At 39.7% G+C, this 27,817-nt stretch overlaps 1 protein-coding gene across 1 annotated transcript in view; it reads right to left on the reverse strand.

Annotated features, from left to right (window-relative positions):
• LOC122813297 (solute carrier family 22 member 7-like) overlaps positions 1 to 27,817 on the reverse strand; it is a 1,073,907-nt gene that overhangs the window by 333,703 nt on the left and 712,387 nt on the right. The window contains exon 5 of the mRNA XM_044085933.1: positions 19,694 to 19,817. Coding sequence (XP_043941868.1) covers positions 19,694 to 19,817 — 124 coding nt within the window. The remainder of the gene's footprint in view (positions 1 to 19,693; positions 19,818 to 27,817) is intronic.

Genomic DNA, 27,817 nt, shown 5'->3' on the forward strand with positions numbered 1-27,817 from the left:
AGAATATATGTGTGTGAATGAGAGGGAGAATAGAAGAATGGTGAGGATGCAAGGAGTAGAGGTGGTGAAGGTGGATGAGTTTAAATACTTGGGGTCAATAGTTCAGAGTAACGGTGAGTGTGGAAGAGAGGTGAAGAAGAGAGTGCAGGCAGGATGGAGTGGGTGGAGAAGAGTGTCAGGAGTGATTTGTAAAGATGAGTACCTGTAAGAGTGAAAGGTAAGGTCTACAAGAGGGTAGTGAGACCAGCTATGTTATATGGGTTGGAGACAGTGGCAATGACAAAAAGGCAGGAGTTTGAGCTGGATGTGGCAGAGTTAAAGATGTTAAGATTTACACTGGATGTGACAAGGGTGGACAGGATTAGGAATAAGTATATTAGAGGGTCAGCCCAGGTTGGAAGGTTTGGAAACAAAGCCAGAGAGGCAAGATTATGTTGGTTTGGACATGTGCTGAGAAGGGATGCAGAATATATTGGGAAAAAGATGCTAAGGATGAAGCTACCAGGTAACAGGAAAAGAGGAAGGCCTAAGATAAGGTTTATGGATGTAGTGAGAGAGGACATGCATGTGGTTGGTGTGACAGAGCAAGATGCAGAGGACAGGAAGAAATGGAAACAGGTGATCTGCTGTGGCAACCCCTAACAGGAACAGCCGAAAGAAGATGATGATGATGATGATTGAGTACAATTCCCCTTTCAGCATGTACCTCACAAAGCACATGCAGTAGCTGGAGAGACCACAGAGGATACTCACCAGGAGAATCCAGGGCCTCAAACTTCTAGTCTACACAGGTAGGGTAAAATTCCTGTTACTCAACTCAGTCTCATACAGACTTCTCAGATGATCTCTGTCTGGCATGCAGCGCAATCTCAGACCCCACCTTGATGGGATTGCTGCATATCTGCAAGTCTAGGTCAACTTGAGTAGCCTGCATAATTGACCTCAACCTGGTCTCTGATATCAATAGGACTTGTTGGTGGGACAGATTTGTGTCATGGATAGTCCACACTGCTGTGGAATAAACTCTCTCTCCACATCAAGCAGAGTACCTCATTATCCCTTTTTAGGAGCAACCTGGATAACTGGATGGGGAACAGAAAATACATCCCTGGGATTCTACCTGTGTCCCTGCTGAATTGGGGCATCGAGTGCTGACTTGTTGGAACATGGACTAAATTCTTGGCTAGGCTTGTAAGGGCCTCAGGGCCAATAGTCTAGTACCTTCCTATGATCCTGTAAGAAGTTGAGAGAAATGTATTGGCAGAGGCTGTTTAAATGAGTTTTCTCTGGAAATCCTAGAAGCTTTTCTTTTCCACCAAAATAAAAATACCAGTCTATAGTGGTAATCATTTGATATTCAAAGACTCATTAGTGGGATTCCTGACGTGAGACTGAATTAGCAAAAATGCAGACTTATGACTAAGTGAGATGCAATTTGAATATTCCCCTGTCTTTGAGATATAGGTTCATTTGTTAATAGGAGGTTACTAAGCTAATGGCCCTAGGGCCCTTACAAGCCTAGCCAAGTTCAACCCTTGTTCCCTTAAGGGTCTAGAGATATGGTCTATGTAAAAAGCAGATCTAAATCAGCACTGAGTCCTCATATCCAAGATGGACACAGATGAATCCCCTAGGTTGAATTTGCGGTTTTCCATCCAATCATCCAAGTTACACTTAAATGGGTTAACGAGGAGCTCTGTTTAACCTGCATTGGAAGTTAGTTCATTCCAGAGGAGAGGTAATCTCTGGGAGACACATCTGTCTCTCCAGCAAGTCATGTTGATGTCACATGCTAGATTAAGGTCCCTAGAGTGAGTGAATTGTGTACCATTTGATTTATGAATGTGCAGCATTTCCTTTAAGGCAGGATGAGAGGTTGTTCTGTATACAAGGCACAGGTCACCTCTGAGTAGTCTGTATGATACAGAGTATGGTGACAGTGATTTTAGTCTGTCCACATAAGACATGTGCTGAAGACCCCGAATTTTCTTTGTGAGGAACCTTTGAGGTCTCTACAGTTGCTGCAGGTGCCTGTTTATGGGAGCGCTGTACTCTATTATTGGCCTGATGAGGGAAAAGTACAAGGGAGTCATAACCCCTTTTGTTCTGGAAGCTATGCCCTTGTTTATTAGGTGAGCAATAGAGAAGGCCTTCCTTTCCTCCATGGAGGCATGGTGATCAAAAGTAAGGTTGCTGTCAACCTGTGTGCCCAAATTTCTCACCACTGAATTAGAGTTTAGGTAATTGTTATTAATATGGTAATCTACAGGGACATCACCTTTGCCAAAGGGGATGATAATGCATTTTCTGCATTAAATTTAAGCCCATGACTTTTCCATCAATCATTTGTTTTCATAAGTCCTTCTTGTAGAATATTGACATAATTTGGGGACTAAATGACTGCTCCCAGTTTGCAGTCATCAGTAAACACTGTCATCCATAGACCTTTTGTTTTTTCCTGTACTTGTGAGAAGTAGATTCCAAACAATAGGGGCCCCAGCACTGATCCCTGTGGGATACCACTGGTAACAGGTCTGCTGCTGGAGATGGAGTTCCCTATTTGACTGTATGTTTCTGTCTGTGAGTCAGTTTGCAGCCCACCTGACAGTATATGGGTTGAATCCCAGTTTGGTGAGTTTTTCAATGACGCCTGAGAGGGGGTTGTGTCAAAGGCCTTTGTGAAGAATATGTAGGCTGTATGCACAGATTTGCCTTCATCCACAGCTTTGGTGACAGTCTCAAAGAAGTCCAACTTGTTCAACAGGGAGGATGTCCTTTTAACAAAATCACATCAAGTGTTTGAAGGTCTGCTATATACTTGTTGATAAGGTCCATGATGATTCTCTCCATGGCCTTGCAGATAAGGTTGGTTAGGCTAATTGGTCTATAGTTCCCAGGCCCGGTGGATGCATCCCCTTTGTACAAGGGGATGAAGGTAGCTGTTTTCCATTCAGTCTGGAGAAAACCATTGCTTATGCTGTGATTGAAATGAGTACCCAATCATGTTGCTAACTCCTATTTTAAACATATGAGAACACAGCCAGGGATGTTATCAGCTCCCATAGAGGCTTTGTTTTTGGCATTGGAGAGAGCAGTTAAGACCTGCTCTTTAGAGATACTAGGTGGAGAATAGGTGGTAGGAATGTCTTGGGGTATATGTGGCATGGACAGTGGAAGAAGTTTTCACTGTACTTGTCTGCAAGCAGGTTGACTATTTCCATTGATTCAGTATATGTGGTACCATTCATTATCAGTTCAGTGCAAATCTGGACTTTTGCTTTAAGGTTTCATATATAGCTAAAGAATGCCTTATAGTTATCCTTAGATAGAGATGCTAATCTAGATTCATAGTTAGCTTTAGAGGACTTTACAAGATGTCTTATTTGCTTATTCAAGCTGAGAAGGGTGTGCTTCCACTTCTGAGATTGTTTCTTCTTGCTCTTAGACAGCAGTTTCTTCCTCTTATTATATAACCTGTTTATGGTTGATGGCCACCAGGCAGACTTGTTTTTCTCTTGAGGATCTTGCTTTGGTCCTATCAGGAATGGCTGAGTCAATACAATTGTAGAGATGGTTATACAACGCATTAGTGTATATCCCAGTATAGGTGTCCTTGCTGTCAGTGGGGACAGGAGCTTTGAAGGTATTAATGCTGTCTTGTAAGAGGCTGTAGTTGGCTTTGGAGAAGTTTTTAGCCTAATTTCTCCTGAGGAGGGTCTGATGCTATCATTACTTGACTTCACCATGGAGAGCCACACACTTGTGGTGATGCACTGTTCTACCATGTTGGTGAGTACCAAGTCTAGAATGTTTGGACCCCTTGTGCATGTGCCACGTATCTGCACCAAGGCATTTGATTTAACAAAGTCCAAGAACCTTTGGGCGAGTGTGTTTGTACATGCATAATTTACCCAGTCCATGGATGGGTAGTTAAAGTTGCCCATAACTAGGGTGTTTTGTTCTATTTTGAGGGACTCAAGTAGATCCAAGTAGGCAGTGTGGGTATCATGGTTCATGGAGGGGTATCTATAGCTAGCAATAACTTGGATAGGGGTCTTTCCTATAGTTATTTGCACATGGAGTAACTCTAGGGAATCATTCTGTTTAACCAATCTGTAGGTGTATTTATCATTGACGAATATTGATACTCCTCCTCCTCCTTTAGTTTTCACACATTTATTTTGTGGTCTGAACGTGTGGAAGGCATTATATCCCAGTATGACCAGGGAGCTCTCCATGGCCTTGAACCAGGTCTCTGTCACTGCACAGATGTCCGCATTTTCTAAGGTAAGGAGTTCTTCCAGTGAGTGCAGTTTCAGATTTAGACTCTTGGCGTTTAGCAGCATAACCTTAAGGTTCTTTTTTGAGGATATTTTTACATTGAAAATTTTGATTTTGTGACATTGTCTAAAAAAGGCACTATGGGGGAGGCAAGAGCCTTAGCTAGTAGCAGGAAGCCCAGAGGTGACAGGTGGAGACCATCTCTGACAAAGCATCATGGTCTATCAGCAATATCATCCCAGGCTGATAGGTACTGAATCCCCTTAGAATGACATCAGAAACTAAGCAAATTGCTGAAGCCAATCATTTTTTTGTCTGTATTGAGGCATCATCCTAGATGAAGGTTGAATGTTGCTTAAGGCTAGGGACATACCCACTGGGACACATAATCAGAGTGCTCAGTCATGTCTGTCTTCATATAGTCCAGTGAGGTACATCTCAAGTCGTTCACACCAACATGGACTATGACAGAGTCATAAGAGTGCCTGTTATTGAGAGACTTGAGTGCATGTGTGATGTGATGGATCCTGGCACCTGACAGACAGCTGACCGTGACCTTTTCCTTATCCATCCTGGTGAGTGGGACATCTGTGTGTCTCACAATGGAGTCACTTATGACTAAAACATTTGATTTTGTGTTTTGCCTTAGGGCATGCTTGGCAAGACACTGGTGCATGCGTTTGTATGTGTACTGTGATTTGCTGGAAATGTATTAAGTGAAGTGTGTTTATGTTTGGGAGGTCTCTGATCATTAGGTAGGCTTCTAGTGAGAACCTCTGCATTTGTAGGTTTAGGTGTTGCACACGTGGATGGTAGAGGAGGTGAAGTGTATCAGCTGACAACCTGCTTAGTATCTGATATACTTATTTGTGAGTGAAAGACCCTAGATTCTAGATTCTTAATATAGATGCATCTCTCATGTATTGAATTTGTGTGAATTAGGAGAAGTGGGATTTCGATGTACATGAGGCAACTGGTACATTTCCCCAGGATGCCCATGTTGATTAAGGTGGCTGGAGAAATGGTGGGAAATTGTCCAATCATGATGCTAGGTGAAGTACTGCAGTCAGTAACAGGGAGGGGACTAGAAGGACCAGGTATGGCTAAGGGACAAGAAAAGGTTCTAAACTGTGAGGGGGCTTAATGGGTAAGACTTGTTGAAGATCCTCAGAGGCTCAGCTGAGTGTCTAATTGGGTAGTAAAGCACAACAGCGAGAAACCTCTGATGGAGCTCAAGCAGCTGACTAAGGAGAATTATCTAAGAGTTTGCATCTATAACTGCCAGTGGTCTCCTCTACTGTTCAGTAATGCACAGTTATGTGGGTGGTACACACCACGCAAACCTGAGCTAACATGGGCAACAAGTGGCAAAAAATTTTAACTGATTTGAAACACTCTAACCAAAAGTAGCACACTAGACTGGGCCCTGGGCCAACATCAGTACTCAGATAGGTCTTTAGTTACACTCTACTCTCACTAGCGTGTAGGAGGAGGCCCTCTTTTGTGGAGGAAAGCTGGATTTATACTCAGAAACTGTAAAAACAAACTGGGTCCAGCAAATCTGAACAAAGTTTATGCTAGGCTAAAAGTGCAGGAAACAGGAAAAAATACAGTAAATACAGTTCAAAAATAAAAGCACACAGTAAAATACAATGCAAGAAGTGCAGATAAAGTAAAAATGATACTTATTTTTCAGTAGCAAGCATATGGTGATCTTGAAGTTGGTATATATAAGTTTGGGGGTTGTATGGAGCTTGTCTCCACACTGGGGGTGCAGGGTGTTTTGCCATTCCTGCAAAACTGGACCTTAAAGGAAAGCAATGTTATTCAACATTCACTGTTCTCATACATTTTTATAGTTTTTTTTTTTGTAATTCTGGGACTCACAATTAGTATTTGAAATTAGAATAGGGAAGCATCTGTAGATCCTCCCTCAGCTCAAATCTCAGGTAATTAACTTTTTCTAATTCCTATGATACAGTAGAAGATAGCATTTTCTTTTCTCTCCTAAAAAGAACTTTTAATATGCAAGGGGAATGGACTTAAACCCTCTATAATAAAATACTGTAGTCAAAAAAGAAAACAATACAAGGAATACAAATAAAGGATTGTGCTTTTCCACAGAGCAGTGTGGTCTATGATAGAGGCTGCAGAAAGATAGATACTGTTGCATGTGAAGCAGAGTTATCCTGTTGTAATGAAAAAAATCTACAGAGTACAGGAAAAGTATTCCAAGCCATACTAAAACTGGACAAAGAACACTGAAGTCAGAATGTTACACATCCAACTATGCTGCTTCCTAATGAAGAAATATCTATCATCATGTGTCAAGAGGACAACATTCCAAACAGGGAAAAACTTAAAAAAACAGTACTGAATAGCATGAAGGACACTGACAGTCAGACATCAAAGCATCAAATATTACTGCTTCTGCCTGATGAAATATTTATTGCATTTGAGGTTAATAAACGCGCATGCTGTTAAATAAAGTGGCAAAGTTTCATAAGATTCTCGGGAAGTGTTTAGGCTATAAAATATCAAACAAATATTTTTTTTCCAGTGAAGGACTGCAGACCACTGTTTGCATGTTTAATGATACAGAAAGATAGTGGTAACCTTCATTACTGTAGACATGTGATGGTCAAAGGTTAGATTACTGTCTACGTGTGTCCCCAAGCCCTTGACTATTGGGTCGATGCTTATGGGTGTGTTGCCAGTATGATTATACCACAGGTGGATAATTTCACAAAGGACACTATTATGCATTTCTTGACATTTAGTTTTGGTCCATGGATCTGAAACAAGTACTTTGTCTGTGTCAGTCTTTACTGGAGAATATTAGTGTTAGTGAGGGATTCTGACTGCTCCTAATTTGCAGTTGTCTGCAAATTTGGTCAGCCAGCGGCTCTTGACATTGTTCCTGACATTAGATAAGTAAATGCTAAAAAAGAGCAGTCACAGGACTGATCACTGAGGGACTGCACTTGTCACTGACCTCTTGGTACAGGTGGACTCCCTAATTCTAACGTCCTGGGTCCAATCTGTGAGCCAGATGACTATCTACTGGGTGAAATAAGGGTTTATATCTCACCTTTTGAATTTATCAATGATGCCTGACTGGGGGTATTGTGTCAAATGCCTTGGCCAGGTTAAAGTAAGCAGTGTAAACCATTTTGCACTCATTCATTGCTTTGGTGACATTCTCAAAGAAGAACACCAGCTTGAATAGGCATGACAATCTCTTGACAAAACCAAACTGGGTTGGGTCCAGTGCTTGGCAGTTTTCTATGTCATCATTGATCATTTCCATGATATTTCTTTCCATGGCTTTGCATATGAAACTAGGGAGACTTATGCATCTGTAGTTTCCAGGGTGTGTAGGTGACTCACTTTTGTGCAAAGGGATGACTGTTGCTATTCTGCATTCGTGAGGCATGAAACCTATTTGGAGGCAATGGTTAAATAGTGATTTCAGATGGCTTGATAGGTCAGATTTCATGCTGTTTAAAAAGTATCTTGGGATATTGTCTGGGCCTGTTGATGCAGCTCACTTGGCTTTAGAGAGAGTACTCTGGATCTGCTCCCTGTTGATAGTAGGGAGAGTTATAGTTATTTCCTGAGGGAAGGTTGGGGGGAGGGCTAAAGTTAGAGCTGAATTAGTCTGCCAGTAGGCTTGGTATAACTTTTGGCTCAGTATAGGTAGCTCCATTAACAATGAGTCTGTGCACAACTATGTATTCTCTTTCAGGTTGTGGACATAGCTAAAGAATGCTTTTTGGTTGTCCTTGACCTGGGATCCCAAAATTATCTTACATTTTGCATTGATAGACTTTATTTGTCCTCATGCGTTGTTTGCTTAGTTTGACAAGAGTGCTTTTATCCAGCTGGATGCTGCACCTCCTAATTTTTGCCATGATTTTCTTCCTTTTGTTATACAGCCTATTGATGTTGTGATTCCACCAGGGTGGCTTGTTTTTTGAGTTAGTTCTGTACTTTTTCCTGGTGGGTACAGTTGGCTCTATGCAGCTATTAACATGCTTGTATAGGGTCTCTGTAAAGAGTTCCGTGTAGGTAGCATTGTTCTTAGGGTTTATGGGGGCTTGGAAGTTTGCCAGGGTATCACTTAATAGTAGGAAGTTAGCCTTGGAGTAGTTCCTGAACATTCCATGGTTACCTGGGGTTCCAGATTTTATTTCAACTTCAAAGAAAATAATTTTTAGTGGTTTGACCTTACCAGACAGGACAGTACACTAGGGGGTGTTGAATGTTCTCGCATATTAGTGAGGACCACATCCAGTATGTTTGCACCCCATGGTCGGCGTACTGACAGTCTACTTCAGGGAATTTATATTTAAAAAATCCAGAAATCTCTGTACCTGCATGTTTGGTGTCATATATGATTCCCTGTTAATAGAGGGGTAATTAACGTCACCCATGAATAATGTATTGGATTGGATGGTGAGTGTTTCTAGTAAGCTTAAATATGTGTTATGGGTTTTCTGGATCACAGAGGGGGACCTATAGCTTGCAAGGAAGTGGTATGAGATTTTCCATATGGTGATATGAGCATGGATAAGCCAAAGTGAACTATACTGTTTGATGAGCCTTGAAATATATTTATTTTTTTATGTAAATCAAGACACCTCCACCTTTAATCCCTGCCACTGTGGTAGCTGCTCTAAATGTGTGGAAGGCATTATAGCCTTTCACTGCAGATATGCTCTCCATGACTTTAAACCATGTCTCAGTGATTGTACAGATGTCAGCATTCTCTAGGGTGAGGACAGCTTGTAGGGATTGGAGTTTATTTTTAGCCTGCTAGCATTAAAAAGTAACACCTTCAGATTTTCTAGGTTTCAATTTGCTATGTCAGAAGTGTTTTCAGTTTGGCATTACCTAAAAAAGGCAATGGGGGAGGACAAGGTTTTAGTTAATATTCAAAAGCCTAGAGGGGAGAGGTGCAAAACATCCCTGGCAAAGCAATGTGGTCTCTTGACTATCTCCTTCTATGCTGACAAATATTGCACCTCCTTAGAATGAAACCAGAAACTAAGCCAATTAGTCAGTCATCTACTGTTCCTATTGTGGCATTATCTTTGGAGCAGGTAAACTACTGCTCATTGCTAGGCTTACACTCGCCTAGGACACGCATTCTGAGAGTTTCATGATGTCTCTCTTTATATAGTCTAGAGAGGTATGTCTCAGGTCATACTGGTACTTTTACTCCAATGACCTTGTGTGTGCATAATGTAGTGGATCCTGGCCCCTGATAAGTAACTGATAATGACTTTCTCTTTACTAATCCTGGTGAGAGGGACATCAGTGTGTCTCATAATGCAGTTTCCAATGACTAGAGTGTTGGATTGTGTGGTAGCTTGCCTTATGGGCTTAGATGTAGATGCTCCCAGAGATGTGGCTATATGTGATGATGTAGGTGTTGTTTTGAAACAGGGAATTCAGGACTGCTTAGGACATTTCCACTAGGAGGTCTTTGGTGGTTTAGGAAGGCTACATTTAAGTGCCTCAGCATATGTGAGTCTATGTGTTTACATTGTACTATATGTGATTGGTGCAGCATGTGTACTACTGACAGCATGCTTGACATTAGGAGTGCTTTTATGTGACAGATTTGCCTCCCATGGCATTGTATAAATATATCTGTCACATTCCTTATCAGTTTGTTTCAGAATTCGTTGTCAGTAAATATAAACAATTTCTACATTCCTTCAGAATACTCATATCCACCAAGATGATAACAGAAATAGTGGGAAAGTTCAAATCCGTGGCACAGCAGCTAATCAAGCAGTACATATTGAAAAGAAGAAATATCTTTGTCAATGATGAATAGTGGGGATTTACCTAATTGGCTACTACCTGGCTACTACTAGTGCTAGCCTTGCCACAGCTTCACGCTGCTGGGATATATTACCCCTTTTTTCTTCTCTCACCAAGCAGGCCACAGGCTCTTTGATGATCAGATGATACAGGGGTCTGTATGCTTGTTGTAGCCTTTTCTTGGTAAATGCTTGAATAGCAAACCAGACCAATCAGTAAGTTCCCACACAGACACTCACTGCCCAGTAAAGGATAGCCAGGAATCAATGCCCTCTGTTCCTTTTCTCACCTGGAGTAAAATATAAGGACAAATTCTAAGCTAGTACCTATGAAGCAGTTATCAGGCTTTGTAGTGATCAGCAGTCTCCAGGAAATAATGTATGTATGCTCTTTATCTCAGCAGGAGAAAACCAGAAGCATTAATCCCAAGATGACTACTGAGAAGCAGAATGTGGGCTCTCTGATAATTGGTGGTCTTGGACAGATGTTGGAGATTTTAAAGGGAAGGCCATCAAAAGAAACTGTGCAAAAGTAAGCCAATTAGAAAAGTAAAACACACTTTGACCCCTTGCTCTACCTCACTAATACCTGCTAATCCTAACCCTAACCATGACCCTGCCACTGACCCTAACCCCATCCCTGTACCTTACTTGCAAAAATCTTTTACATACCACTACCACTACTCTAGCTAGCACAGATGCACAGACACATAATCCTGGACACACACACACACACACACACACACACACACACACACACACACACACACACACACACACACACTCACACACACACACACACACACACACACACACACACACACACACGCATGCACACACACACTCGCATATTTACTGTGCAACAACTATGCCCTCAATTAACCATGCACATACCCTCATAGAAACACTTATGCCTCCTAATGCTAAAACTTTCATTATATCTGCAAGTTTTGGCATTAGTTTCCAAAACTTGCAATTACCTTGCTTGCATGCAGTCAATGTTCTGTTCATGTGAAATGTCAAACTTTTGATAAATGGAGCAATTGATCACATTTCAGAGTCATTCACTCTGTCAAGGAACAGCTGATTTGACAGAATGAATGACATCTGTGTGTGTGTCTGTGTGTGTGTGTGTGTCTGTGTGTGTGTGTGTGTGTGTGTGTGTGTGTGTGTGTGTGTGTGTGTGTGTGTGTGTGTGTGTGTGTATGCATGCATATGTATATGTTTCAGCAGGAGAGTTGAGGCACCAGAACTCCAAACCATAATGACCAAAGCACAGATGGATGAAAACAAAATTGCAAGTTGTAGGGTGGCAAGCCTACAACGTCTGAAAAATACAAATGTCAATGTTGGTAACACCAACAACAAAAAGTTGACAAGGCAACACTGACATGTTATTATGCATGCACCAAAAATATCCTTGGAGAATGCAAAACAAAAAAATTAAAAAAACATTGTTTTTACAGTGCCATGTATGTCTTGTTAATTTATATAATCCTTGGGGAAGGGGCATATTCATGAAGGGTCTTGTTTAACCAACATATGTCAATTTTTGTAAGAAAGTCCTTCTATACTGTACAGCTTAAAAATAAAAAAAAAGGGATTGTGCCAAGATCTAAGGATGTCATCGTTCCCCTTTACTCAGCCCTCATCAGGGCAATCATTGAATAATGCCTCATTTGGCATGCATCTATTCTGATGCATGCAACAACTTGAATGTCCACATAGATACCTTACTAAAATTATACAAGGCTTGAACAATATGTCCTACATGGACCAACGCAAAGCATTCTCACTAGACTCGGTATCCTACAGACCGCTAAGAGGTGACTTGTGTCTGGTATACAAAGCATCCTCTGACCTATTACTGATGGAATTACTGCACATTAGCAAGCCAGATGGCATCAAAAATACTCAGTCTTGGGATCTAAACCTCTTCTACAACATCAATAGACTGATTTGGAGGATACCACTGCTATGGGACAGACTCATCATTCACATAAAACAAAGTTCATCCCTCTCCATTTTCAAAAGTAATTTAGATCTATGGATGGGAAACAGAACATTTACCCCTGGACTGCCCCCTGTACTACTAATGGACAGGCGCAGCTCCTAAATGGTCTATCCCATTCATGGGTTGCCTCAAATCTGCAGTATAATCCCAGTTATTCTCATTCGGGGCAATATATATTTATCAATCATGGGATGGATAAGACCAATGTATAACCAAATGAGAGGTTAATTCGAGCACAAAAAAGGGAAACTGACTAAGCTTAAAATGACCAGCAAGGGCAGCTAGCCTAGTACTTACCTATGGACCTATAAATCCATGTTCCCTATCCCCAAAGACTGCTGATATTGTATACCAGAAGACCATCTGTTTTGTTAACCACAGAGTCTCAGCAAAACAGTTTTGGAACTTTGAATCTTTTTATCCACTTCCATACATCTGTATCTTTATCTGTCTCTTTCTGTGTATATGTATGTATAGCTGCATCTAATTATATATATATAGACATATAAATATATATACATATAAATATATATATATATATATATATATATATAGAGAGAGAGAGAGAGAGATGTTTATATTACCCAGAAACACTCCCAGGCACACTTTGAAAAACATTCATATACAGATACTTCTAAATCTTTCCGCTTACCTAGCTATTATTCTAACTCTAACCAGCAAAACATGAATAACCTGCTCACAAACTTGTGGCCCAGTCAGGTATGACCCCAGCCCTGAGTAGTATTCTGCCATCACCCACAATGATACCGCAGTACAAGGACAAAATGATTGACTTCAACAATTGGCTAAGCTTCTGGTGTCATTCTAAGGGGATCCAGTATCTGTCTGCTTGGGATGACATGGTCGACAGACCACGATGCTTTGCCACAGATGGCCTGCACCTGTCGCCCCTGGGATTCTGGATACTGGCTAAGGCTCTTGCTGCCCCTATAATGCCTTTTTTAGGCAGGGTTCAAGTAACAAATTCACCACCATAACAGGAACAGGCAAGCAAAAACTGAGGGTAATGCTACTCAATGATAGAAGTCTAAATTTCAAAATGCACTCACTCGAGGCACTCCTTAAAATGGAGAACATTGATATCTGTGCAGTGACTGAGACCTGTTTCAAGGCTCCAGAGAGCACCCCTGCACTACCAGGCCATAACTCATACCACACTTTTCGGACATGTAACCTGGACCGAAACACCAAAGGTGGGGGTGTGTCCATATTCATTAAGGATATCCACACCTCCAGGCTAGTTGCTCAGCATAATGCATCCGAGGTTATCCAAGTGCAACTAACTCTTGGCAAAACTGCAATCCAAACTGTAGCTTGCTACAGATCCCCCACCATGCCCCAGGATTCCCACTCCTCTTTTCTTGATGTACTGGAAAATATTAGGGTTCAACCAAACACCCTAATAATGAGCGACTTCAACTACCCCACCATTAACTGGGAAAACTACTCATGTACCAACTCCTTAGTGCAACGCTTTCCGGAATTCATAAACTCCAATGCCCTAGATCAACTTATCCACACCTCCACCAGGGGCAACAATATCCTAGACCTAGTCATTACCAACATGAGTGACCGGTGTTCCACACCTGAAGTCAACTCCTCGTTGGTCCGATCCGACCATAAGCTAATCACCCTTGATATCCACATCCCACCCCAACCCCCCATTAAGGAAACCACAGTAAAAAAGTTCTCCAAAGCCAACTTCATGCATCTTAAGACAAACGTAGTGAACTTCATGACACCCATGCAGATGGACAATACAGTTACAACTGCTGAATCCTACACAAATGCACTCTATAAGCACTTGCATGAGTGCATGGATCGTGCTATCCCAAACAGAACCAAGACTCTATCCTCCAAAAAAAAGGAAGCCAATCTGGTGGTCCCCTGCCATAAACAAACTGTACAACAGAAGGAAGAAACTGTTGCAAAAGAGAGTAAAATCCCATGAGTGGAGGAGCTCCCTGGTCAGCCTCAGTAAGAAGCTGAGATCCCTTATAAGATCCTCCATAGCTAGCTATGAAAATAAAATTGCCACTAATTCCAAGGACAACCACAAAGCATTCTATAGCTATGTCAAGAATCTCAATGGCAACACCCAGATCTGCTCTGAGTTACAACTGATATTGCCAACATCCTGGCAGATAGGTTCAGTGTTAAATTTACCCCCTACCCCCTAAAGGGCCCATATCTATACAGGAAGAATGCAGAGTCCCTGTAATCAGAACTACGCAGGTGAAAGCTGCACTCTCTAAAGCCAAAAACACAGCATCCATGGGACCGGACAACATCCCAGGCTGCGTTTTACACGAACTTCAGAATGAACTGGCTCCCCACTTAAGCACCATGTTCAATAATAGCCTCGCATCAGGCTTTGTGCCCACTGAATGGCGCACAGCAACAGTTATCCCACTCCACAAAGGGGGAGCCACCACTGATCCCGGGAACTATAGACCTATTAGCCTGATGAGCTTGGTCTGCAAAGCCATGGAACGTATCATCATGGAACTCATAAACAAAGACATTGGTAACCTCCAAACTCTGGATCCCACCTAGTTCGGGTTTGTGAAAGGCAGATCATGCCTCCTGAACCTGATTGACTTCTTTGAGGCAGTCACCAAAGCCGTAGATGAGGGTAAGGTGGTTCACACAGCCTATCTTGACCTCGCCAAGGCTTTCGACACCATCCCCCACTCTGGAATTATAGCTAAACTCAATAAACTAGGCATAAATCCCTACATCACAAGATGGGTTGCCAACTGGCTCACTGACACAACCCACACTGTAAAATTTGCAGACTCCAAATCTGACCTCAAACCAGTGACAAGTGGAGTACCACAGGGATCCATCCTGGGACCGCTCCTGTTGGGTATCTACTTCTCTGAAGTACAGGCTAACACAGAAGGCCTCTGGCTAACAAAGTTCACAGATGACTGCAAACTAGGAGCCATAGTCAAGTCCCCAAATGGTGTGAACATCCTGCAGAAGGGCCTCTCTGAGACAGATGCCTGGTGTCAGAGCCATGGCCTCAAGCTCAATGCCAAAAAGTGCAGTGTCATCCCCTTTGGTAAAAACTCTGTACCCATGAACTACCACATAGGCAGCAATCTACTTAACACTGAATGCGTGATAAGAGACCTTGGGACCCAAGTGGACAGTAGTCTCTCCTTTGATAGTCACATCGCCACAGTAGTAAGGAAGTCCTTCTATGTGGCACACCTCATCATAAAAGGGTTCTCATCCAGGAAAAAAGAGGTCATTGTTCCCTTCTACTCGACACTCATTAGACCCACTATAGAGTACAATGCCCCTTTTGGAATGTACCTCACAAGACATCTGAAGCACCTAGAAAGGCCACAGAAGTTCCTCACAAAGAGGATTACTGGACTCAAACAAATGTCCTACACTGACCGCCTCTAAAAACTCCAGCTTTACTCCGTAGCATATCATCTACTCAGAGGTGATCTCCGCCTAACATATAAAGCTGTGTCAAACCCAGAGCTGTTGGACATGCTACACCTAAAGAAATCCCAATCCCTCCGAGTTACATGCTCTAGGGACCTAAACCTTGTCACCACAATAAACAGGACATGCTGGAGGGATAGATTCCTATCGCAGAGACTTTCCATACTCTGGAACAGGCTACCCGTCTATGTCAAGCAAAGTTCTTCATTAGCGCTCTTCAAGAAAAGTCTTGATGAGTGGATGGGAAATAGGAAATACACCCCGGGGATCACTTCTGTGTCTCTACTCGACAGTGGCACAGGAAAATAACTTTCTTGGGTGGCGTAAGCCAGGGAACCTTATTGGCTAGGCTTGCGTAGGCCCTTGGGCCGATAGCCTAGTACCTACCTATGAACCTATGAACAAGTACAGCTTTCATATCACAGCAACACTTGACCAGCCAATGTTCAGCATCAATGGAGATTGACCAATGCAGTTTTTGATTTAAAGAGAGGGCAATATACTATTTGGCAAGATGTGCATTCAGTATTGCAAATCTGTCTCTCTGTATATATATATATATATATATATATATATATATATATATATATATATATATATAGAGAGAGAGAGAGAGAGAGTGCAAAGTATTATGCAAAGGCAAACTGAAATGTAGGTTCTTCCAAGCAAATATAAAAATCTTGTGGATTAACTCACAAGACAAGAGCTTAATTCACAACAAAACATAAATGCCTTAGTCACAATTTAAGATGCTGAGAACAGTCTTTAAAATTAAGTTATATTATGAAGTTCTAAGAATATGTTCCATCCTGCTCTGTCAGGTCCTCTTTCAGAATAAACAAATGCCTTCTCCCAGAACCTCTGCTCTTCTTTCCAAGATTCTTTCAAAAAGGCAAATGCTTTTTCCCTGGGCTTTACTCAGCCCTCCTTTTATCCATCTGTACTTGCTTCATTCAGTAGTCTCCTCTGTCTAATACAAAAAAATTGCTGTTTTAAAGCAACTGCACATTACCTTGTGACAAAAAAATGTTCCTATTGAGTGCAGCAACAATATATCTCAAATAACAGTTATTATAGGCTACTTACAACATTGTTTCCAGATATAGACATTTATTTATGCTACGGTTTATATATAAATCTTTAGAAAACTTTGGTTCACATATTCTCTTCTAATTTGTGAAAGTCTCAACACTATGCTGCTATTTGAATATATACCTATGGGGTCTACTTCTGTTCATCAAAACCTGTTTTTTTGAATAACAGAAGTACGAACTCACTTCAGCTATAGTGCACTTAACAGAAAGTGCACTTTTGCTAACACCGGTTCACCGAACCGGGATACAAAACAAACTATGCAAACACACTTTCCCAGTTCACTGAAGAATAGTACAGTGGGGATAAGGAAATATACCCATTTCCCCACTGTAGTGAGATCTCGGAGTTAGTATATATAAGTAGGGGGGTGCAGGAGGGCTTGGGCCCCTGCAATAGTACAAAAAGATTGCTATCTGTTTTAAAGCAACTGCACATTACCTTGTGAAAAAAAAATGTTCCTATTGAGTGCATCAAAAAATGTGGTTACAGAGTTTATCTGTTTTGCTTCCTGGTTAAGTGAACTAGTGTTCGCAAAAGTGCACTTTCGGTAAAGTGGGTTCGTACTTCTGTTATTCAAAAAAACATGTTTTTGAGGAACAGAAATAGACCCACCTATAGCTATAGATATAAATACAGTACACTCTCAGTTAACTGGAACGAAAGCAACCAGCAAAAAAAAAAAAAATCGAAGAAATACAGAACAATTTTCATGTGTTGCACTTTCTGTCCCCCCCCCCCCACCGCAGAAACATACCTTTATTTAGAGTTCTAGAGTTTTAAAAAGGAGCATAGGAACAAATTCCCTGTCTCCCCAACCTGAGAGCAAGTCAAACCAAACAAACAGTATAGGGTACAGTATTAGTTGGGCTTATTTTTAATAGTAACTCTCAAGCAACCAGAAACTACAGTTATCCGGCATCTACCAATCCTCATGGGTACTAGTTAACTGAGAGTTTACAGTATAAAGATATAGATGTGATTTCTCTTGGGAATTATAAAACTTTTTAAATTAGTGTAGCGGTAAGACTTATACAGCTATAGTACTTTCTATGGACAGGTTATATCTAAGTCAATATAAGCCTTCAGTAGTTCTCAAATTGCAACATCTCCAAAACATTCATCTTAAATCTAAAATATATCTGTCATATATGTATGTTTATAGTGGAAACAAAATTTAACAAGAACATAATTGTATGGTGTTATCATAACATCAAGTGTAATAAAATACATTATTTATTTTTTGTATAAAACTGAGCAATTTCAGGGTTGAAGAATCTGCAAAAATTGCATAAAATACAACATTTTTATAGTAAAAGTCAGAATGCAGTTATTCCACTGTCTTAATATTGTTGAAGTGGAGTCTAAGAACTTTGGTAGTGTATGCTGGTATAATATGCATGTCAGAAATGCAACATTTTATAGACAGGGAGAAAACATAACCGGCACCAGTCAGTAATACGTGTGTTAACTTTTGGAAAATGTTCAGCCTTGTAGCTGAGAGTAACATGAAGTTAATGATCAAAAGGAGCTGCAGTTCCCAAATAATTATACTAAAGTAACAATTACAACTCATTCCATTGTGAACTGATAATGTTACTGAACATAGGCTATGCACTCATCCTTCAAGAAAGTCATCCATCCATCTTCTACGCTACTTGCACTGGCAATGTGACTGTGACATTTCTGAATACTTTTTCAGTTAGTATTTGATAAGTATAACCGCATTTACTTTTCATATTTCCTAATCATGTACTCAAACCTAGCCATCTTAGCCTCAGCACTTCAAAGAAAAGAAAGTAGCATGACTGAAGTGGTAATAATGGCACTAAGCTGGATGTACATGGACATCTGCCAAGTGACACGTATTCCACTATCTAGGATTTGGAGCAGTCAAATCATTACCTCAGACTGCCAGAAGTAATGTCATTTTATGGGTAAGATGAAAGTTTTGGTAATTTAAGAATTTAAATGTGTAAACAAAAGACAGCTTATTATTTGTCATGAAACATTTATAGCTAGCATGCAAGTCATGTTTTTTACTTCAACCAACCCCTTGGATGGACAACAAGCAATTGGTATTATTTTTCTTTAGAAATGCCTTTAATGATGGTTCTTAGATTACTGATACAGAATTTCCTAATTTATATAATATTATCAGCAATATAAGCCTACTAGTGAGTAGACAGCAACATTGATGTATTACTTTTTTTTTGATAATCCTCCCACCTATCTAATACTTGGCTCAGTAGGCATATGAATTTGAAACTAAAATCACGTATGCTTTGTGGTTTCCTTGGTTGATGACATGAATAGTGGGTTAAAATCCCAAGATATCTTCAACTTTAGAGAATAAGTATATGAACACAGTGTCTGACTAGAGAAGCAAATAAAATGTTTTAATATTCAGACTTCTGAAGTATCATTAAAGACTTAGAACCTAGTCTTTGAGGAGGCACAGTGGTGCAGCAGATAGCATTGTTGCCTCACAGCAAGAGGTTCCCTGGCTTGATTCTTGACTGAGTTGCCTTCTATGTGGAGTCTGCATGTCCTCCCTGTTTTCTCATGGGTTTCCTCCAGGTGCTCCTGTTTGTTCCCACATTTCAAAGACATGCAGTAGGTGGATTGGACACTCTAAAATTGGCCATAGTTGTGAGCATATGTGTGGTGTGGGTGAATGGCCATGGCATGGCTAGCCACCCAGTGGTGTGAATCTTGGCTCTAGATGATTGTCACTGTTGAAGTGACACCCTGACCCTATGTGCAAAAAATGGGAAAGAGGGGTTGTGGATGGATGGATGGATGGATGGATGGATGGATGGATTATAGACCTAGAAGAAAATGGCTACTAACAAATTATCCAATCTGTATGGATGATTATGAATATTAACTGCCAGTAGATACTTTTCATACTTCTTTGGATTTTATGACAGTCTTATGAATAAGGTGCTAAATCAGTTGAACACTAATAAACAGTTCATGATACCTCCTTGTTGATTCTGGAGCTGAAATCCATTCTCCCATTCACAGATGCACATTTCTGCAGGGCCTTCTCAGCCATTTCGATTTTTCCTGTAATTAGTAACCACCTTGCAGATTCGGGAACCCACCTACAATTGAATCCAATTGCATACTGATTAGATTACAGTCAGCTATACCCAGAACAGACAGACTAACTGTAGAAGATGTTAAGGATGAAGATTATTTGGACCACTTTTAGTCTAAGGTGGCAAAGATAATGAAACTCTTGGACATTGCTCCGACTGTACAGTAGTTATACAGTCCTGAAATGAGATCTTTTTTGTGAAGTGCAATGTAAATAGACTCCATAAAGGATATTGAGGTAATCCTGAATGCAAATGTCTTGCAAGTTTCTCAGCAGACCCTCTGGAAAAGGAATTTGCTTCCAATGTGTGCATCTAGAAGACTGATGACACTGTTTATTTAGATGCAAATATCTTGCCTAGTAAATAGTGCAAAGTAGTGCAAGAAGCATTTCAGTGACTGGTGGGGAGCCTCAAATAAGTAGCAGACATAGAAACATTACCAGGTGTGTTGGAAATCCATGAGATGGATGATTATAGGGTGCTTCACATTGTAAAATACAACACAATGACTGCACAACTAATGAAAAGCTCAGGATATATAAACCATGGATTTGCAAACCAGGGTCTGATTGTTATACATGTCTTTTTTTTATAAAGGAAGGTATTTTAAATGTCATCACTTTTCTATGACATCAAAAAATGTCTCCCCTGTGCTTACATCAACAATGGGCAGCTCAGATTCTCTAACAATACATGATCTGACAATTTATTGCTACAATTAAACACAAACATAACAGTTTTGCCAACTTAACAGACTGTTCACTAAGCTTAAAACCAACAAAAAGTTACAATAAGAAATAAACACACCAGTAAACTAAGCTAACTCAGTAAAACCTATGAGAAAAACAATTCCCCGAAGTCCCAACAAAAACATAACTCATGGGCCTAGATTTAATCAAATTCCCTGCAGTACAATTAAATTTATTCACAGTTGGCTATAATATAAAATTAAAATAAAACTGTGATCAAAATTTATACATACAAAACGTTCATCTAATCTCCATAGAAAATTGCATAAAATATTTAAATACGGGCAACATTTACTTATTGTTTGTTTGTTATCAGCACTAATAGACATTCCAACTGCATATTTTTAGCTATAGTCTAACCAGTTCTAGTAAAATTATAGACAGTAATTTGGTCTTATATTACTATATATTTAGGACTATATTAATGTGTATAGGTACATAGTATTATTAGTACAGGTATTCATATTATTGTTGGGAAAAAAATTATGCCTGAGTGCTCACGAATTCAGTGGTGTCATAAGGTATGATGTAAGGAATAATTACATTTGTAATTGATTCTCACAAGACATTCTGTTTAGTTGATGTATATTAGTCCGGTTATACTGATTCTCACAAGGTTGTCAATTGAACTTCTTCTTCTTCTTTTGGCTTTTCCCGGTTAGGGGTCGCCACATCGGATCACCTTGTCTGCTCATGATTGGCAGTAGAATTTTATGGTGTCGAGTTGCCAGCCAGGCGCCCAGCCTTCCACAGAAGGTACACACACGCACACACTCACACCTAGGGCCAATTTAGAGTGTCAAATCCACCTGCAGCATGTCTTTGGGATGTGGGAGGAAACTGGAGCACCCGGAGGAAACCCACATGACCAAAGGGAGGACATGCAGACTCCGCACAGAAGGCACCCCAGCCGAGGATTGAACCAGAGAACCTCTTGCTGTGAGGTGGCAATGCTAACCACTGCACCACCGTGGCCACCCCAAGGTTGTCAATTGAACAAAAAGTGTTATTTCAATATTTAATGTGAGTTCATACTTTGTAATTTAACGGAAAATGTTTCACAGGCTTTTTTAGTATTATGCAATGTTGCCTCAGTTTTACTATCACATGCTCAAAAAGACTTATTATTTATCCCCTACCTTACTGCACAGCAAATTATTTCATTTTCTCATAAGCTAAAATTCTGCCCTTAGAGATTCATCATTTGTGTAGTGCTGAGGGTGAAGTGGCAACAGTGCTAGTTTACATGAAGGATAACCATGCACTCTTATTTTAATTATTAAGTTGTATTGTATGGGTATTTGCCAGATCTAACAATGCTGAACTGAAAGCTTGAATAATGATAGGCTCTTAATGGTATAAACTAGTGAAATCTATATGTTATGACATACAGCTTTTTTCTAGAAATTTCCTTTTCTTGTAAGCAATATCTTTTTGAAATGAAAGGCATGCAGATGATTGTCTTAATAATGTGTCATAATCCAAAATCATGTATTCTGCACTTATTTTCATTTTCTATCAATAACTCATTGCCATTAAAATTACACATTGACATCTCAGTGTAGAACTTTAATTGTAATTGCATGAATTGTGTAAATTGTATCACAGCAGGTCAAGGTCAACATCTTTTAAATACAGGGTAGGTGATGCTGCATGAGAGTTTGATGAGGGGCTGTCATGTAAAGTGGATGGTGACTAGCTGAAATGACATGACCTTCTTGATACAGATGATCCTGCAGACACTGATCTCACACTGCTGTGTGACCAGAACCTCAATAAGAGGTTGTGTCATGTATTGATGAGCACTGAATTGTAGGGCTTGAATTCTGTTGTGTTTCCCCTTAGTAGTATCACTACCTTCTTGCAAAACACTTGCAGTGTGTATAGATATGCCCCCATATTTCTGGACAGTACCCTGTCCTCTTCTGTTTCCAACACTGACTTCTATTTGAGTCTAGTAAGTTCTCACCACTGTACAAATATAAAAATGAAAAGCCACAATAAGGCTACTCCCTCCACGTGGTAGCTAGCTCCAAGATGGTCCATTTAGCAGGTATTATATATATCCCATTTCTTGTAGTTGCTGGTATGTAAGCACTACATATGTATCCCAAGTCCTTCCTTAAATAAAAACAATTTTTTTATTCTGTTCAGTTAAAAACGACAAATTGCCTACTTCAAAGTACTGGTTCAAACACTAATAACAATTTCCTCGGAGCAAATTTCTTGTTATAGTAACTTGGCTCAATATGATAAGAAATTACTCATTCATTGGAAGTCACTTCCAGCTACCTTTCTTCCTTGAGTGCAAAACCTCCGTTCACTGACAACTATATGCTCCGCTTCCTCAGTAGATACTTCCAATGTTCTAAGTCAATAAATTGCCTGTATGCAAAAGCACTGGAGCAAGTTGCAAAAAGTTCCTTACTTGGAAGCCAACCTGTAACCTGCATGCAGCCTATGTGTAAAGTGGGGGGGAACATGTCCCAAAGCTCTTCCTTCTTCTAAAGCCAATTGATTCCAATAGGCATCCCGTGTTCAAGGTCACCGGAATGAATTTCCAAAGTCTAACACCAACTTCAAATCGGCGTGCTGCCTGTGTACTTAAACGAATTTCAGGATAAATAATTCTTCCTTCCTCTGAAGCCAACTGGAATCAGCAAACTGCCTGTTTGCAAAGTCTCTGGAGCAGGTTCCAAAATATTCCTAGTTCTAAAGCCAACTTCAAATAAGCAGGTTAGTAGGACCTATAATGATTTTCACATCAGCTAAGGGGGCCATGTTTTCACCTTTTTAAGTCACTGTAATGGTGATGGTGCTAGTCATCCATGAGTGTAATGCCAGGAGCATGGGTAACTGCTTGGCTAAACTACTTCAGATTTCAGCCTTATACTTAAACCCAATATAGCCAAGTGCAGAAGCCTTCAGTTGTAATGTTTGGCAAGGAGAGCTGAAAACATCTAAGACTCCATCTCGCACCACCAGTTTGCTTTAAGTTGAGCGCCAGCCTCAGCATCACCTGCCATGTCTTCCTTTCAAAAATCTCAGGAAAAATTGCAGGGAATTGGCACCAGAGTTATATTTCATGTGCAGTAGCCTGTGTGCAACAACAGAAATAATAGGGAACACATTTTCACAACAATTATCTATAATTAATTGTATTTATTATTTCCTCAATGTCTGCTTTAGGTGAGAAACATGGCAGTAGTACTTGACCATGTGTTCTATAAGTAAATAAGTGTTCTATAAGTAGAATGTTTACAGTAATAATTCATATTATCATGTAGATGACTTTTGCAAGATTTGAACATTGTACCTTAGGTATTACAATGCGACATTGATATGAGAAACATTGTGTAACACAGACAGCTAAATAAAAATTGAGACAGTCAAGCACATGTGCTGAGTATTGTACTTCTGAAATGTGAATTCATGTTTCACTATACCCATATTATCAGATTGTTGTTATTTTTTTCTTTACAGAGTACAGTTGTGTGACTTGGATCATTAAAATGCATGGATGTCAAAGAATTTGAGTATAGGAAGAACTGTCTGTAAGGCAGAGTTACTGGTAACAGTTGTTGTGCATTACTTAGTGGTAGTACCTATGTTCATGGAATGTCTTAAAGGTTGGCGTAACTATAAACAATATTTTCAGTTGTGTGTGTGTATGTGTATATATATATATATATATATATATATATATATATATATATATATACATATATATATATATATATATATATATAGGAGTGCTACAGAATCCTGAAAGCCCAAAATCCTGAAGACCAAAATCCTGAGACCAAAATCTCGAAAGTTCAAAATATTGAAAACTCAAAATACTGAAAACACACAGGATACCAACACTTACTATATTTCAGCACAAGTACATACAGAAACATATTACCCTTCAACTATATACGGGGGGGGGCAAGCCCCCTTGCACCCTCCATGTGAGGGGCAAGCCCTCCACCCCCTCTACTACTTAAATATATAATTTCTGAGACTGCACTTCATTACACTAAGTGCAACCTCGGAGTTGATCTATTTAAGTAGCAGGGGGTGTGGGGGTGCAGGGGAGCTTGCCCCCTTGCTTATACTTGGAGAAGAGTACTATGGTTTCTGTTTTATTTATTTTTGTATGTACTTGTGCTGGAATACAGTAAGTGTTGGTATCCTGTGTGTTTTCAGTATTTTGAGTTTTCAGTATTTTGAACTTTCGAGATTTTGGTCTCAGGATTTTGATCTTTCAAGATTCTGTAGCGTTCTGTAACACCAAAGCTCTAATGGCCAAAACCAGAACACCGATGTTTCAGTACTCTGAAATACTGAAGTGCTACATAAAAATAAATAAATAAAACACTAACCCCATTGCATCAAGATTGTACCCCAGTGGAGGGAAGGGAAATATACCAACTCCATGTTCTGCACCATGGAGAAAAGGAGAGAGCCTGTGTTGCACTGAACTGCAGAACAGGGAATGCATATTGTGATTATTTGGGTGAGGGTGCAAGGCTCTGGCTTCCTCAACAAACAACCAAGGCCCTAATTTACATGTTTTTCACACTTTCCCTTCCTTATTTAAATATTTTTCACGCTTCAGCATTGAACTCGGCCATGAAACTTCACCGGAGATATTGAATTCGAGATACTGAAGTGATTATATTTACATATATATATATATATATTATATACATATATATATATATATATATATATATTTCAGATATATATATACATATTTATCAACCTTTTAAATACACATGTAATCTGTAGCACAGGCACCTCACATAAACAACTTTTTACAAAATTATGACAAATTCATACATCAAAGACAAGTCCCTCTATATAAAAAACAAAAAAGAAATGTAATGGTGTTAAAATAAATAATATTCAAAGTGCAATAATAATATTAAGTCCAAGTTATCACCAAAGTAACATTATCAGGGATAGTTATCACATCATTGACTGACCATTACTGCTGATAAGGCAGCTGACAAATTGTAAATAGCTTCAGGTTTTGATCAGGCATGTGCAAGTCATCATGTGGCATGTGCAAGTCACTCAGTGGGAAAGCCAATTAAATTTATCATCACATCAAATCATGCCAATTCGAGAGATTTTATAATGAGTAGAGTAGATTTTTTTAACTACATTAAGTCACACCTTGTAGGAATTTAACTACACCTTGTAAACTGGACATGGACTATGAAACTTCCATTTGCTAGGAAATATGGATTTGTTTTCCAAGTGCTGCCAAACAAGGTGCTGAAAGCAGTTTTAGTTAAGACAAGCTCTTTATCCACACAACTCTTCTTTAGTATGTTTTCTGACACAACTATGCTTCTTTATTATTTACATTCAATGCTTATGCAAATGTTGTATTTTTAATAAAATGTATAAATTAATGGAGGTTGGACAATACACAAACACACTTGGTTATGTACACAGAAAGTATTTATGTACAAAGTTTAGGACTTTCACTGTTTAGACTGTCACTGATTGAAATATTGTAGTTTTGTGAAATATTGTTTTGTGTCTCTATGTTGTATGTTGTTTCTTGGGATAGTATATGTGCATCTATGTGTATTAGTTTTGTTGTCTTCAGTAGTTTATAATTTTTTTTTGGGGGGGTGCATATGGGATATTACAGTAATGGTTCATTAGGTTATTACCTCTGTGTGTGTTTTGTGATTCTTGTGTAATCTGTGTGTATATATATATTTTGCTTTTGACTGTTGACTACCATCATGCTACTAATATATATTATATATCTTTTATATTACCATGTTTTTTTTTTTTTTTTTGTTTCATTTATTTTTTTTTCCATTTTTCATCAATATATGATTATGAAAATCAACAAAAAGGATTAAAGGTGGGATAAAATACAGGACATCCATTTCCATGATAGACATCCCCATCCATTTTTTCATCCCCTTGATATATTTTTAGTCCAGCCCTTCCATTGATGGGTGTGACCATGCCATGCAGGTCAGTTCTGTTTGTGTGTGTGTGAGCTGGGTGTACATATATGGACTGGGACATAGGGACTAATAAATGATTGATAAGGCTACTGTCAGAGCAAAGGACTGGGCTACTGCCACAGGCCACTCTGCACCCAGGCAATGAGACAGACAACCATTCAATATCAAACTATCTTGATCCAACCAGAAGAGTTTCTCCAGGTGTTGTGTGCTGGCTGAATAAAAGAAGAGGAGCAGCCCCAGTGGATTTCTACTGATGCCCTAGGTATGCCATTCAAATGTTTGCTGTGTCCACCTTTGCTATCAATAGTCACTTTTATGCTTATAATATTTCTATCAATTATTGTGTCTAGGTATATTATTAGCATTGATATGTTTTAACATACTCGCACAATAACCACCTGCACAATTTTATGTTATTTGTTATGTGTTATATGTGTATTACCCGGTATACTTATAAAATTTGCACACGTGGTTGAGTTATTTTGGACTAGGTATTATATTATATTTATTTATCTTGTATTTTTTGGGTGTTTTTTTGGGTGTATTCACAGGTGAAGCATTTGTCTGTGGACAGCTTTGTGACATCTGTTAGAGGAACATTATCTTCTGACAATGATGACAGTGATGAACAGGTATGTCAGACACTGGTGACTGGTAGACACTGGCTCAGAATATGGACATATCAAGGACATACATGAATATACTATGTATTACAGCAATCTGATAGCAATCTGATGACAGCATGATGATGGGGACATTGTTGATCAGAGTACTGTGGTAGGTAAGCCATGCTATGGATGTGGCAGAATCTCAACCTAATCATCATGAAGGAATGGGACCAGTGTCAGTAGAGGCAGAAAAAAAGGACATGTTTACCACCCCCTCATTACTGTCATTAGCTTCCACCTAATGTATGTAATGTGGGTGTGCAGGGTCACCAGAGGCACAGGCAAGTTCTGACATTTCCTCAGCAGAGATAATCAGACTACTGCACATTGTGCATTCTGATGTATGAGACTGCATGAACCATGTGTGTGACTCTTTTGGGAGGGACAGCATCCATAAGGTTCGTCTGCTGATACATCATCATGTGATAACTGAAGTGGACATGCCACATCCCACTCATACAGTGGTGGGTTAGGGTCCACTTCCATACCCAGATGTATATCCATATGTGGTCATCAATGTGGTCATGGTGTCATGATGACAGTGGCTCTAGCGTGACATTCAACAGACATCATTCATGTTCAGGTAGCCTCCTATGTCT

The sequence above is a fragment of the Protopterus annectens genome, chromosome 1.part0 (genome assembly GCF_019279795.1).
Source record: "Protopterus annectens isolate FY-2018-M chromosome 1.part0, PAN1.0, whole genome shotgun sequence".
Lineage (NCBI taxonomy): Eukaryota > Metazoa > Chordata > Ceratodontiformes > Protopteridae > Protopterus > Protopterus annectens.